This window comes from Protopterus annectens, chromosome 13.part0 (assembly GCF_019279795.1).
Source record: "Protopterus annectens isolate FY-2018-M chromosome 13.part0, PAN1.0, whole genome shotgun sequence".
Lineage (NCBI taxonomy): Eukaryota > Metazoa > Chordata > Ceratodontiformes > Protopteridae > Protopterus > Protopterus annectens.
In genome coordinates, this window is record NC_056747.1 from 286,834,294 (window position 1) to 286,849,829 (window position 15,536).

The window sequence follows — 15,536 nt, forward strand, 5'->3', positions numbered from 1 at the left end:
CAACATTTGATTTTTGTTTGTCAATTTTTGTTGACAACTATATATCAGGAATTTGTTGGTTTACAGTTTCCTTTGTTCGTTTACAACTCTTGGTTTGAAATTCATATTCTTGTGACTTATAGACTAGCTGAATGTAAAGTGATTTAGATTTGCAGACTCTGCAGGATTTAATTGCAGAATTACAGGTTGTATACATTTGCTATATTATTTTAGGTAAATTTAAGTTTGTAACGTTGTCGCCTCACAGTAAGACACTGTCCTGTTCGATTTTCAGCTACAGCGTCTTCTGTGTGGAGACATGCATGAATGGGCGTACCTTCCGGCAACTCGGCACATAAAAATCTACTGCCAATCATTAGCGGACCGGAGTTCCGCTGTGTCGACCCCTAACCGGGAAAAGCCAAAAGACACAACTTTTTAACTACTAGGTCATTTATTAAGCACTTGCTGATGTTAAGTTTACATCATTAATTTACAACTTTAGGTTTGTGACTGAATTTCTGGTAGCTTGCGGACTGCTTGTACAATGAAGTATATATGTAGTCTTCATATTGTTTTCTCTGATATGTAATTATAACACACCATTTGGAGTTATTGTAAGGCACACACTTATGCCTATTATTTTAGCTTTTACTTCAACTTTTGAAGTGAACAAAACCTAGTAGTTTAGCTTTATTTTTTAATGCGATTGCTTAAGATGAGAAGTAACACTATTGTACATGTCATAACAGGAGGTACTGCCAGCCATGCCAGGAGAAGTAGGGCACTGGATGTGTAACGCCAGCACAGCTAACTGGAGTTTTGTAAAGAATTATATGTCATTTGTGTATCATACTGATTTGTATAGATGCTTGTATTTAAAAATGTATTCATAAAATTGCTTGTGTTAAAATGCATCAACAGTTTGACCTGCTGGAAAGAAAAGAAATGTACGTGCAACTGAATTAAATGTATATGTTTTGACAAAGGATACTGGAAGAGAAGAGGTTAATCTCAAATTTCAAAAAGAGTAAGAATTATACTGGCTCTAGGCCATGAAGATGTTAACTTATAGTTTTGAATGAAGCCAAAGACACAGTGTCTGCAATAAATATGGTTTATTAGCTCCTGTAAGAAGAAAAGAAGTGTTTTATGGTTTTATGACTTCCAGCAGCTGCACCAGATTTGAGCAATGCTCTTGTATGTGTATTATTGACATGTAGGTGCTAAAATCCTGGCAGCTTCTAGTGATGGGGGATAGTGCGGGGAAACAGATTCAGATGTCAAGATGTGTGTGATATCATTCTGTAAGCAAGATATAATATTTAGATATTAGTAGGAGATTGCTGTCAGTATTCTGTATTGGATCTGACAAGGACCAATCACCCATGTCATCTTGCCTTGCTCTATTCAGTAGGAGCAGTAATTCTGTAGATTAGTCAGGAAAATACAGTGAGAATAGTTAAGTATTCTTTTTCTGTGACTGTGTGAATCTTTCTAGTTGTGTTATTTTCAATATTTCCTGTGGCTGAAACTCTGGTGTTTACTGTAAATAGTTATTTCCAGTTTTCTTGTTCCTTTATTACTAAATATATTTAAACATTTTTATTGTGGTTGGTCCTTTTTAGAAAATATTTACGCTTTCAGAGTATATGCATATATTTATTTGGTGATAACGCTGGCCACTCCTGAAAGCCTTCCTGTTTGATCATTACCATTTGTATTAATATTAAGTTTACTGAGTATAATTGGATACCCTTTTAAGAGCCTTATAGTAACTGACTAGTGGCAGTGAATCTACTTTATAGTCTGGGCAAAGTTGGTAGAGCGAGTAATCTGTGCCAGCCTTTCCCAGGTGTGTGTGTATGTGTGTGAGAAATTTAAATCTCAGAGTGCATCTGTTAGCTACTTGGAGCAGGAACACAATGCACTGGTTTCACAGAGAGGGTGCTGAAGGACTTGGCTTGGACACTCGGCTGAGGACCTAACCCTACAGCTGTAACAATGGGGAGTCTTATTAGAGACCTAGAGGGACACAGACGTAGAGAAATCCAGACCCCGGGCTGACTGTGTTCCATGTGTGCTCTTATGGGAAATTGTGCTTGACGCAGAGAAGTCTGCATCTGAAAAACACTGAGTGTACCCATTTGTATTCTAGGTGAACGTCCCTCTCCAGTGTCAGTGGGGAGGAGTCAGGCTCTTTGATTAATGGCCCACAGTGGGGATGTCACAGTACATTCATAGAAATGGGGCTATGTTTCTTTTTCATATTTATTTATTTTGCATTTTTGTAACATAAGGCAGAAAATGAAGGAGATGGAAGCCTGTGCAAGGAAATAGAAGGTTTTGGCAGCTGGAGATCACCACCAAGGAAATTAACAACCTTGGCCAGACAAACAGAAAAGTACACAAATTACAGTGAAATCCATCTGTGACTCAATGTATTAAGTTACAGGAGTAAATGACCAAGGTGGTCATCAAAAGGTATATGTGGGTGGTACACCCACCCTGGGCATGGCACTGTTGATAGGGTAGGTTATAGAGACAGTAGTGCTATGTCAGTGTCAGACTTCATCCTAGTCTAGAAAGTACAGATGTGCACACAGCTGGGCTGGAAAGGTATGCATCAATAATTGCACCTTTCAAATACTATGGAAAGAAAGGTTGTGTGTCACATAAGAAAAAGAAAGGGTACCTACTCGGATAATAGGCATGAGGCAAAATGGACTCTTGGTATAGCAGAGATGCAACAGTAGCTGTCTGCACTTTATAATAATACTTACCATGCAGTGCAATGAGTCTAATTAGGATAATGAGTAGGATGGATATTACTGGTGTCTCAGAAACATGGGTCAGTGACAAGTCAGGGTGGGACATGGAGGTACCTCCCTATAGACTGTTCAGGAGTAATAATGAGGGGAGGGATGGAAGTGGAGCAGAGCATCAAATGTGAAGTAAATCCGTGAAGGAGGCAAGAGAGTGGGCATGGTCAGAAATTGGGGGAAGTGCATGTGCAGTTAGGGAGAGCAAAGGGAGACTGATATAGCAGCATGCTCTTCCAAAACAAGGAAGTAGAGAAGGGGAAGAAATCAGGGTTATACTCATGACTGCATTTGAATCTGTACAGAACAGATTCCTAGCTCTGGTGCACACAGAATAAAGAAGGTGACTGAGGTCTTTGCACCACAAGGAACTCAACTACTAGATGGGGGATGTCTTCACAATGGATAGAACTCTGTATATAGTTCTAACCAAGATAGAGGAGGTCATGGATGTTCAGGTAAAGTGCTGTTGACCAACAGAGATCATGCCACTGTATGATTTAGAGGGAGGGAGAAAAGGGTAAAAAATAAAAATCTAAACATAATGGTGTGGGATTTTAGGAGAGTGGATTATTTTAAGCTAGATTTGGCTATAAAAAGGCAAATGAGGGATGTGAACAAGCCAGGGATGTAATACCCAGAGCTTTGGGGAAAGGTTTGAGGAAGAGCAAAAAGGGGGGGGGCAATGTACAGATGTGCAGAAATGCAAAGATAGCAGTCCTGAGCATTCATGAGGTAGAACAGAAGTGGTGGGATAGAATAGAAAGGCAATATTTGTGCAAGTCATACAGGAGTTAGCAAAAGATAAAAGCTTTTAGATATATTGCATGAAGGAGAAAGAAAGACCATGCCAGATTGGGCAAGAATGGAAGAGAGATGATGGGAGATGGCAGATGTATACTTTTCCTCAGCCTTAATAAAAGGAAGGCTGCATCCTGTGAAGGAGGTAAGGAACAGTGGGAAGACTGGTATAGACACCAGGGATAGAGACGGAATATGGGGGTCTGGCTGCCTAAGAAAGAAGGCACAGGGACTACATTGGCTGCCTCCCCAGATTCTAAGGAAACTGATCAATTTGCATTTAGATCATTTACTGAAAATGTTTAGCGATCAATATCCAGTTCAAAACTGTGAGAAGATTGGAAAGCAGCAAGAGTTTTACTGTTGTTTAAGGATGGGTGTAGGAATCAGTGTGGGAAAATTCAAGTCTTTTAGCCTAATACCAGTGGTAGGAAAAGTTATGGAGTGAACTCCAAGGGTCAGTCAGACCAGTCCCTTTCCAAGACAACACTTTCCATCAATATATCCACCAAATATGCATACCAGGAAAGCGCTATCATTTGAAACTGGTCAAGTTTAGAACTGAATTTCAGGACAACCTGATGTAATATTAGTAGCAGTGAAGGTTTACTGGGGACTTGCAAACACCTACTATCTGAATCAACACTGGATCCTGCTGAAAAAAAACTGCTGGGGACTGAGGTTAAGACTGAGAAACAAGACACCTGCATGAATGAAAGGAAGAAAGCAGGGTGTTGTGTTGAGAGCGAAAGCATCAGGAATAAGGAAAATGACTAGTGTGGTACCATGGGGTAAGCCCTGGATCCAGTACTCTTCAGTGTGTTTCAACCATATCTGAGGGAACAAGAGAACAGGATCAGGCTCTTTGCTGATAACATAGACAGGTGTGTCACTGGAGTACAGAATAGAGAGTCTACGATAGATACAGAAGGCTGACTAGTGGTCAGAAAGTTTGCAGCTGAAGCAAAGTACTACACTACCTACAACAATCCTAGTATGATGTATCAGCTGAAAGAGGGAAACTGAATACAAAAGAGGAGGAAAAAATTTGGGGATGTTGGTCACACTGGGGAGTGGAACACCAGCGGTATACTGAGAGGGCAGTGGCGATTGAATTCTGGGTTGTATCCACAAGGGAACAAATTCTTCAGGTAAGAGAAAGAGAATGTTTCCATTCTACTAGACCATAGTCAAGCCACATCATGAGTGATCTGTGGAGTTTTATTGGCCTTACAAATACAGTAGACATTTGGCTACTGGAATGCATGTAGAGGGGAGAGCCACCAGAAAGCTGTGTGGGATTGATGGAAAAGGGTATAACCAGCAATGAGAGAAACTTGAACTTGCCACATGAAACTGGAAAGGGTATGACAGGAGTTTACTGAATCAGGCTGAGAGATGAGGAAAAGGTCATACCAAATCTGAATAGGAATGAGAAGACCGAAGGAGAGGTTGCAGGCATTAGACAGTAGAGACAAATTACTCTCTAAATCTGTGCGTCACAGCTGTAAATCTTTACAGTGTTGTATAGGAATGGGTGATTGAGAGAAAATCCATGAAAGCATTAACAAGGCAAGGGAGAGGTGCAAGGTGATATGAAGAGATGGAGATAATATGTTGTATGCTTAAAGGGCAGGTTACACAGGCCATCTGTCTCCTTCTGCCATCTATCTGTACCATTACAGGAAGCCATCCCCTTAACTGGAGATGAAATAGGTTGATGAGGGTGTGGCTGACAGTGAATGTTGCAGGTCTGTTGATGATTTTTTTTTCAGTCCATGTTATTTTTTTCATTTGTCAGGTTTTATTAACATGAACCTACATACATACATATTTCAGACCAGGAACTTTGACACTTCTGTAGCCTGCTTAAACTGTCCCAAGATGGAGTGCATTTTGTGCTTAAAGAAATTATTTCTACATTTTTCTATTCTGATTGGTTGACAGTTTCTCTTAAAGGAGAAACACACCTACAGACTCAAAAACATTTTTATTTCATGATGGTTTGGTGTTTCCTACATTTTAAAGGACAACAGGATTCTGTTATTAGATGCTTAACTTCTCTGTCCTTTTTCTCCCTGTTTACAGTATCTGCTATGAATAAACAACAATACAGCATTTAAAATATTTTAAATCAATTGTTTCTCTCCACTAGAAAAGTGCCATCACAACATGGGTGGGTTTTTAGGATGGTCATGGTGATGTCAGTTTGGGGAGGGACTTGGCCAGAAAACTACCTGTATTCATTGGCCTTGATGACGTCAATGATTTGTAGACTGCAGTAAGTTTTTCCAGGGTGGGATAAAACTTTTTTTGAAAGTGAAACCACCACAGTACGGTAAGGTACTGTTCTAGTGGAGATAAAGTCAATTTAAAATATTTTAAATGCTGTATTGTTGTTTATTCATAGCACAGACTGTAAACAGAAAAAGGACAGAGAAGTTGAGCATTTAATAACAGAATCCCATTGTTGCCTTTAATTTACTTCCGAGTGCTTCTGCTTGGTTGCCTTAATGCAAGATATTTTACAAGCCAGTAGACCTAAATTGGACAACAACTTTATGCAGTGAAAGGATTTACTGAACAATTGAAAAATTTTCCTGTAATCTACTATATGGTGAGAAGTACAAGCTTAACAACTTTTAACACCTTAAATTCTTCACCCCTTTCTTACGAATCTACTCTGCAGGAGTTCATACCCTTCTTTTTTTATGCACTTTACTATGTGGTTACAAAGAGTCCATAATCCAGTTTGGATCTAACCGGAGACCTGAATAAGGGAGGGAGGTGTCATTGAAACCTCAATACATCTGGGGAAAAAAAGGTTCACATTCCTTAAGGCTTCACAACAGGTTTTCAGAACCTACAGGTATGTCTTCAGATTTACATGAGTGACAGTTCTCATTTTTTCCAACCAGTACCATCCTATCTATACTGTATTTAATAAGAAAACTTATATGGATTAAACATCAGCTATACAACCTTCCTCAACTTGAATGGAATTTATTTCTTGTTTATCATGTCTTGCTCTTACTGGAAGAGGGAGACTTTGGTCAATGCATTTTTAGCAAGCTTATTCCCATCCTAACAAAGTATTTCCACCGTGTGTATGCTAAACAGACAAAATCAGCAGCAAGTATGTCTTCTCTTTAAAGTTGACAGTTTCTCCAAGTAGACTGTAGTGCTTCTAACTTTTCTACTCTGTTCATTAGTTACCAACTCAGTTTATAATATAGGCGTTAAGAAATGGTGAATTCTTGTAATATGTCAAAAGCTTTATTAATGACCAACTAGTGTATGTACCTGGATCCTGTCGTCTACGTGATGTTAAATAAATAGCTTGAGGAGTAATTTCTCACTGACATACAACCTAAAGTTTATCGAAATTCCCAGCTTCTATGTTCCTAATGAACAAGGAAAATAACATGTCCCGCCCTCCAAAAACAAGCACTTAAGGTTTTTACTTTGGAAAGATTAATCTTTTCCAGGACTAATGTCTAATTAAAATACTCAATTTTCAGTTAAATGTTTTTGAAAGAAACAACATTTTTCTACACCTGTTTTTGAATTTATACTTAATTTTAATTGTTTTAGTCCTGCGAGTCAAAACCAATGGCTACTCACTACTTGCATCCTTCTGCTTCAGTCATTCCTCTAACAGGATAACAGTCAGGCTCATGCCAAACTGGGTGAGAATACTATGACCCCATTCACTGTCAGTTAGATATAGAGGCCAACTGCTGCTGTCACTTGCCCCAGGACAAGTGACAAGTGTTAAGGAACAGCCAGAGGAGGAAGTGGTGTGGTTTGCTTCCTAGTACACATAAATGCCACTGTCCTGGGGAACTCCCTAAGGGCAGACCTTTGCCTATTCCCCAAAAGTTTCCTCTGGTTTATGTTGTGGATGCTTTTAAGATAGTTGTGTACTGCTGTTAGGTGAGAACATGGGTTACTCCTGGAAGACACCTAATCCTTGAAAAAGCTCAAACGTTCACTATAAACGATAGCCTGAAGTTCTTAGAATATGCAAAAACAGGTGATAACCAACAAAAAGTGACCTCCAAGACAGAAACTGAGGTAGAAGTCTTGAACAGAAAATGGGTAAGGATTTCAGAAATGAAAGTACAATTGAGTTATTTAAAGGAAAACTGAGCTGCAGGACTAACTTGAAGACCTGATTGTCCAGCTGGTGCTAGACCATAGTCCTCCCCTTCAGAAGGTCATCATGGGTGGAAATTCTTGCAACATGACTATGGAATAACTAAGACTCTAATCATAAAGACATCTTAGGAAGGTCAAAATAATGTGCACAGTAACATTAAGGTGACCTGTAATACAATTTTGCCCACAAGAATCCTTTCCCTTCTGTTGAATATTCTTAAGTGGTATGTCTGTGGTGGCTTTTGTCGCTTCTGCAACCCTATCAGGAATGTCTGGTAAGTGAAAGGGATCTAATTCAGGAGGTGTGGGCTGTCTCCCCAAAATGTAGGAACTTTCTTTGGCTAATACAAGGAGGACTTCCTTCACTTGCATGGACCTCTGTGTCAAACTACATCTTTCTCTGTCCCAGGAAGAAATAACACCCTTTTGGTGCTTATCTAAATTTTACCATTAGATGTGAAGTTAGAGAGAATGGCAGGAAGACGCAGAGGATTCTGTCCTGCCATGTTATGGACAACATATCCACAGTCAACTTCCGATTGCCCTGCTGTGAGAAGCAGAAAAAGTAGCAAAATGGCACTCTTCTGTACGGCAAAAGGGCTGGTCTCTGCGTTGCCTATCCCCAAATTTTGATCGGATTAAAAGTACCAAATCCATACCTCCATGAAAGGACTAATGGTGGGGCTCTCTGCTACTGTAATTTATTCTGCTAGCATCTGAGTGCCTGACAGACAGTGACCCTTATGGTGGAATACTGCCACACCTGCATCAGCTTTCTGCATAGAGATTTCAAACATACTACTTTAGGTACCACACAACAGATTATTGATCAAACGGATTAGAAATGCTTCATATCCTCTTTGGGAAAGGCCTGTTCTGTTGACCGATGGAGAAGCTGAGGAGGACACCTTGCCAGTGAAAAGGGCATCATTAGAACCTATATCAGGTTTAGCTGTAGCAAAAGATACATTACAATTATGTTGGACAGTCCACCACTACAAGGCCCAATAACAGAGGTATGGCATTAGAAGATATGTAATCATGTGGTAACTTTAGCCACTCATACTCAGTCCTATTGCAGTGTACAGTGAGGACAGTGGTGATCATGCCCGCCATTAAACTCAGATGTCATAGGAGGGTAAATGGCCATTTCTCTGCATCCACATCCAGGCTGCCAAGGTCATAATTGAATGGGTCCTCTCCAGAGACATGAATGGCTTACAGACACTGGAATTCTTTTGAGATGGATGCAGGAAGACTTCTCCTAATTTATGGAAATCTAGACAGCATAAAATCTTAGGAACTTCCAAGCTAAGGATGCTACCATGAATTCCTCAACAGGACCATCAGAAGTTAGCCATCTAGGTGTTCACATTGAATGAACCAAAGGAACTTCCTGTGCAAGTCCCATACAGTGATGTGCCACTGGTCATGTCCAGCAACACCAGTTAGGCACCCTGTGACAGCAGAAGCATCATATCGCAGGGCGATGCTATATAGAACTTGACATTCCCTTAATCACTGGTGCAAGAACAACCTCTTGGCCTCATTTCAAAGCAGCAGTAGCCTCTACAGTTCCTTTGACACAGTAGACAAGAGGTTGTTTACCTCTACCACAAGGGGTTTTGAGCCCTCATCTGTTTGTAGCACCTGTCTAGAAGATTCCACTCCTCCCTATTGGATTGTGTACTAGAGCAGCTTTCAGTCCTCCTTACCTTTGGGGTAGTTCAGATGCAGCTGTTTAAGACTTTTAAATGTGGCTTCTACATTGACCTACTGTGTCGCGCAGCAAGTTTGACTGTGCTAATGCTTTAGCTAGGACAGCAGGTTCAGCTATCTACTACAGCAGGAAGTCAGAGCTCAAACAATATTCTTTAAAGGACAAGATCAGGCATGTCATCCTGGATGTTCTCTCTAGAGAAAGATCATTTTTGGGCAGGCCTTCCATGTTTTGGTTGATGACCTCCAAAAGGACCTTGCACCTATGGAGGTGGAGGGTCTCTATGAAACCTCCTCAGCTCACATATCTTCCTTCCTAACCCTCAAGGAAGAAGATCCCCAATCATAATGACTCCACCTGTCTAGCAGTCAGAATCCTGACAACTGTCCATGAGGTTTGGTTTTCTGAATCTTCTCAAGCTTGGGCAGACATCCCAAATGATCAATGGGATGTTGTTATGGCTGGCCATGTCTTACAACTCTTCAGATCCTTCTGCTGAGAGGCTTAGCTGCTTTTCCAGATCTCTTAGAACAGACTGCAACAGGAATCCTCAAAGGGACCTTAATCTGCACACTTTGTACAGATGGAAATCATATTTCCAATTTAGCAATATGGCAGCAGCCATAATTAAACTAATTTTAGCTGGAAAGGCATGCTCACATCTGCAGCTGTGTTATGTATTTGTAGAGTCATAATTTTTCCCTTTAAAACTTTGTAAATATTAGCAGGCTGATATTTATGTTTTTTTTGATAAGCTTAATGAAAAAGTCAGGACATTTTTCCTGAGCTTATTGTCATCTCCCACATGTCTGAATCAAGACTGCCCTGTTTCACTGATCAGTTTTTTCCACTTTTTAAATACTTCCAACTCTTGCGGCATGCTTGTTTTAACATACCACAGAAGGGTTGAGGGCATTATCTTATAGTTCACTGTAGTTGGGGTATTCGTAGTTTTTGCTTAAAATCTTCCCAAAATATGATGCATCAAAAAAAAAACAGAACCCCACCCCCAGTCATTGCTGCAAGCTGGCTTTTGACTGCTCAATATCATCTACATCTGGACAGCACTCAGTCAAAAGGATCAAGGCTAACAAACTGAAGAAAGCATGAGGTAGCCCTCTAAACCTAGAAAATAAATTAAAAAAAAAATCTGGAAAAAAGAAAAATTTCATTTAGGAAAATAATAAAATAAAACAGGAAATTGCCCTATGAAAGTGGCGGGCACAATTAGAGATGGACCCCTTAATAATCTCTGAGAAATCTGCATCACTTTTTTTTTTAGACTATGCTTTCTCATTTCTGACCTTAAATGATGTATTTGCAGTCACTAGAATATGTATATGAGTAAGCTCCTCAGAGAAGTGTTTTTTTTTCTGTGGTAGTTTTAATCATATTTTTTTTTTATTTCAGTGATAAGTATAATGTGATTAAGTCAAAAAGGTCTACAGGCTTTGTCAGTGATTGCAGTTTTAGTCAAATCTCCACAATGTGATAAATATCGCTCTTAAAATCAGTTTTAGTCCAGATTGCATTTGCACTACTGGGTTCCCTAACAGGCCTTCCGCCATGAACAAGGCAAAAATTTGCAGTCCTGTGGTTACAAGACTGAAATGTAAAACACAACCTAATAGGGTAAATGTGTAGGCTTTGTACCCTGCAAACACTCCTGTCACCACCATTAACCAGCTTTTCTCATTTTCATAGGAGGTAGGGGTGTCACATCAACATTAGTATATGTGACCAACTCGCCTAAAGCCAATGCTTACACTTGCAAACATCCCCACCAAACTATTATTGCTACTCAGAAATCACAGCAACACACACAATTCTTTTCCACCATTACAGTCTTTTGACTTTTGGTCTTATAGACCGACAGCTGTACAGCAGAGATGCAAAACAAAAATGCACCAGGCTTCTGTACAAATGGTAATACCACCTACATATTTTATTTTTATCACTAAAACATTTACTTGGTAACCTGGAAGCCTGCACAGACTATGAATCCTTTTCAGTCACACCCTAGGTAGTATTTACTGCAACTCTGAGAAATAACAACCATAGCAATATGGAGAAGGGAGAAGAAAAATAATAAAGGGGTGATTGAAAGAAGAAGGTAGAAAGCTGATATACTGGGTAGAAAAAAACGTAGAAGAGAAAGAGTAAGACAGATGTATGAAGCAACACTGTGATTTTAGTTTGGCAGCTGTAGCTTATTTGTATTTGTGTGCAGAAATTCATGACTTATGTTATTTCAAGTTACCACTAAAACTGAACCCAGATCTTCACTGAACCAATATCAAGGGATATTAAAACATACAGTAGCTCATTTCAACATCCCATCCAAAATGATGACAACTCAGGAGTGCAGAAAAGCCCTCATGCACCAGTACACTTCCAGTACAGGAATTGAAATGGATGGTGTGGGAACAGAAAGCACAACCTTCTGAGATGAAATACAGGTGTGCAGCCTATGTGTTACACCTACATATAGTCTACATGCTAGACATCAAGTGTATTACTATTCTATATTAAACTCTACCATGCTGTGCTGCACGTAGAATATTTTTGATAAATACTCTTTTGAAAGTTTCATAATGTTATAACCTAACCTCTACCAGTGCATACATTAGTCTCAAACTAATGCACTGTTCTTAGAAGTCACAATGGCTAATATAATGCTACACAGTAGTTTCCATGTCTGAATGAAGGTTTCAGTCTAATCTGTTTCTGTACATTATTATTCCATGAGTACTGTTTTTTTAATTGCTCTGAAATGACTGTTAGCAAAGACTTGCGGGGGTGCAAGCTCTGAATATGTCACTGGTTTTCATCCAGAAATAGCTTGACCTCCCTTTCAAGGAACAAAAGTAAATAAGTCGGATCAGAAAGTAAATAAATAACTATAAAAATGTAATACAGACATAACCAGGTATTGCTGAATGACTTTGTTTTGACCATCATGCCAAAATTACTGCAGTTTTCCTGAAGGGTCCGTAGAGATTCACAGATGCGCCTGTGAAACAGTATCTGAAGCCGATTTTCTGCATATCAGACAGTCTTAAGGTTAAAAATACATTGTATAAGCCAGCTTTGGTAGCAAAGAGGGATAAAGCCCTCACTGAGACCCAGATGACCTCCAGATTAATTAGTTGTTTAGGCAACTGATAGAGCGGGCAGGGGAGGATAGGTGAGGGGGCAGAGCAGAACCACCCAAGGAATGCACCAGTCTCCTTGTAGAAGGGGGTTTGGTTACAAAATATGCTGTTTGGATGTGGTCTTTAGGCTCAGCAAGCCACTGATAGGTGGCAGCCTTTATAGAGGGAGTGTGGCACTCACATGGGGAAGGCATTGTGAGCCTACATTTTCACTGTTCATTGTTTCCCTACCACCCCCACCCAAGGAGGGTGGGGTTAGACCTATAACAAATGTCCTCAGAGGTGTGATGCTGACAAGGATACAAACAACCATCGCAGTTGCCTCCAATGCCCATGTTTTTAACAGCATGTGTACAATAATTCACTAAAGTCACAATAGCAAACAGGAGGCTGGACTTGAGACACAGAGAACTGCTTGATATGCTAGTAGGAAAAAGGTTAGGACTCCAGTCATCTAGACCAGAACATTACAGAATTGCTCATGTCACATAAGCACATTACAGTTTATGGGGGGGGGGCATAATGGTTAAGGCCTTTATCTCACACATACAATATTTGATTCTGACTTCTGGTTGTTGACTAGGCTTGTAATAGTCTGCACCCTGATAGCCCTGTATTCCCTATGAACGTAAATGACATGAGTGTTTAATTTGTGTAGACATATCATACCAAAGCTGGCTGTCTGCTTACTGAAATGACTAGCATGAAGACATCCAAAGGATGGCAGCTGCAATTATAATTTTCCTTTGCAGGACCTGGTTTTGCTATGGTCTGCAACAGAGGATATATATTTTAGCCATGGTGGTAAGCTGTAAATGTTGGTTGGTTTTCTCACACGTGAGGGAGGATCTGTAAGTTTGCTCAAGATGCTACGGGTGGGTGAAGACGTACTAACCTGAACATTTAGAAATTTGCCTGTATCTGACAGAATTAAACTAATAAAGCCTTTTGTCCTGTTTTGAGAGGTTCCCTTGCACTCTGATCTTGAACCTAAAATAATATTGATGATAATTATGCTCATCACTGGATACTGTAGTCAGCTGTTTAAAGCAAAGTCTAAAATTTAAAAGAACATGTCATTGCAATGAATGAAGAGATTTATTTTGTTCATGCTGCAACTCTAGACTTGGGTAAAGAATAAATAACTAGCTCAACATATGGCTAAGGAAAATGGAAGGCACCACCTAAAATGTTGTCTACACTAATCTGGGGGTATTATATGGGAACATGATCTTGATGCCTATGCAAAAATACAAACTAAAGCATGCTCATATGTATATGGGCAAAGATAATTGTCACAGTCTGAACAATAAAATATAAAATGGGCTCAAAATAACACATAATCAAGCAGATCATTTCTTCATAAATATCACAGCTCTGTTAAGTTCAGTTTAAAAAGTGCTGCAGATTTCAGTTGATTATTTGTCCCCATGACTGCTCTGCAGTTGTGGTAGCACATACAAATATTACAGTAAAATGACCTCAGCAATTACCTAACTTGTGACCTCAAGCGGGTTACTTGATCCCAGCATGCCTTCAGATCATCAAGCTTGAAAATCTAGTATGCAGTAGGACACCAGTGAATATTAAAAGTCTTTTTTTCAGTTTCCATGAGTTGCTGATAGTAACAGATGCTGTAAAATACGGTAATTAAACATTTAAACCCAGTTTTTCAGAGGAAACTCAAGAAGCAACAGATAACCAACAGTAATTAAACACCTAACAAACTCAGTCTTTCCACAGGAAAGTCAGGAGGGTTCACAGAAGCATCTTTCTCTACCCTATTACTGCATAACCACCACATTATATTGACATTACACCAAAGTCTATAGACTTGTTCATGTTCTCCCCACCCCCTAAAAAAAAAAAAAAGTGCACATTCATTAACTTTGAAAAACATCCTCAAAATTGCCACTAATGAAATTGGTGCTCTGTTTTGTCACATGCAGTAAGGTCACTGCTTCAGTATGATCCTTAGTCCAATTCAGTGTTGCATACCTGGTGGCATTTAAAGGTTTAGTTTATACTTAATGCACAGATTCATGCCTGGTGCCAATAGCAGCATATTTTATTAGTCATTTAATTTAGGCTCTTTTATTCCTTGAATCCACATTCATATTCTGGTATGTCATCCTTAGAAAAATTAACCCTGCTAACTAGAACTTGAAGGAAATCTGGCTAGGTGTCTGCGTCAGTGATGTAAGGATTACTTGACATTGTTTTGTTTCTCTACAGTACTCTTCAGAAATGTTCTAATTATTAGGAGTCTGGAAGGTGTCCCTCAGAAACTTTCAATCAGCAGACTTTTTTCCCCCAAGGCATAAATTATAGATGCTTTCTTTTCACAACTCCATTCTTGAAAAGTGCCCTGGAGAAGAAGAAAAAAAAAACATTTTAGTTACAACAGGAAAACTGGCATTAGAAGCCAGTTTTTCCCACTCAAACTTTTAGCTGAAAATCATTTGCCAAAAAAAAGCATACACTCATATACACACAGACATATTTTAAATCTCTCTCTCTCTCTATATATATATATATATATATATATATATATATATATATATATATATATATATACACACACATATGGATCTACTTCACAGGGTCGACATTTCAGAATGTAAGACCATATGGCCGAGACCATATGATCGACATTCAAAATGTCGATCATGGAATTAAATAAAAAAAAAAAAAAAACTTACCTTCACGCTGCTAGCAGGGGGGCTTTGCCCCCACCCAACCCCCCGGAACTTAAATATACCAACTCCTAGATCGCACTACAGTGCGGAAGATAGAAATCTTTCCATTCCACACTGTACAGAGATGCCAGTTCTGCAAGGTCGACATTTTGAATGTTGATCATATGGTCTCGGCCATATGGTCTTCGACATTCTGAAA

The 15,536-nt window shown here is 39.4% G+C and overlaps 1 protein-coding gene across 1 annotated transcript in view; it reads right to left on the minus strand.

Annotated features, from left to right (window-relative positions):
* Positions 1-7,549: 7,549 nt before the first annotated feature.
* CERS1 (ceramide synthase 1) overlaps positions 7,550-15,536 on the minus strand; it is a 1,087,666-nt gene continuing 1,079,679 nt past the window's right edge. Inside the window, exon 7 of the mRNA XM_044053851.1 lies at positions 7,550-15,006. Within this exon, the coding sequence (XP_043909786.1) occupies positions 14,964-15,006 (43 nt within the window). The 3' untranslated portion in view covers positions 7,550-14,963. The remainder of the gene's footprint in view (positions 15,007-15,536) is intronic.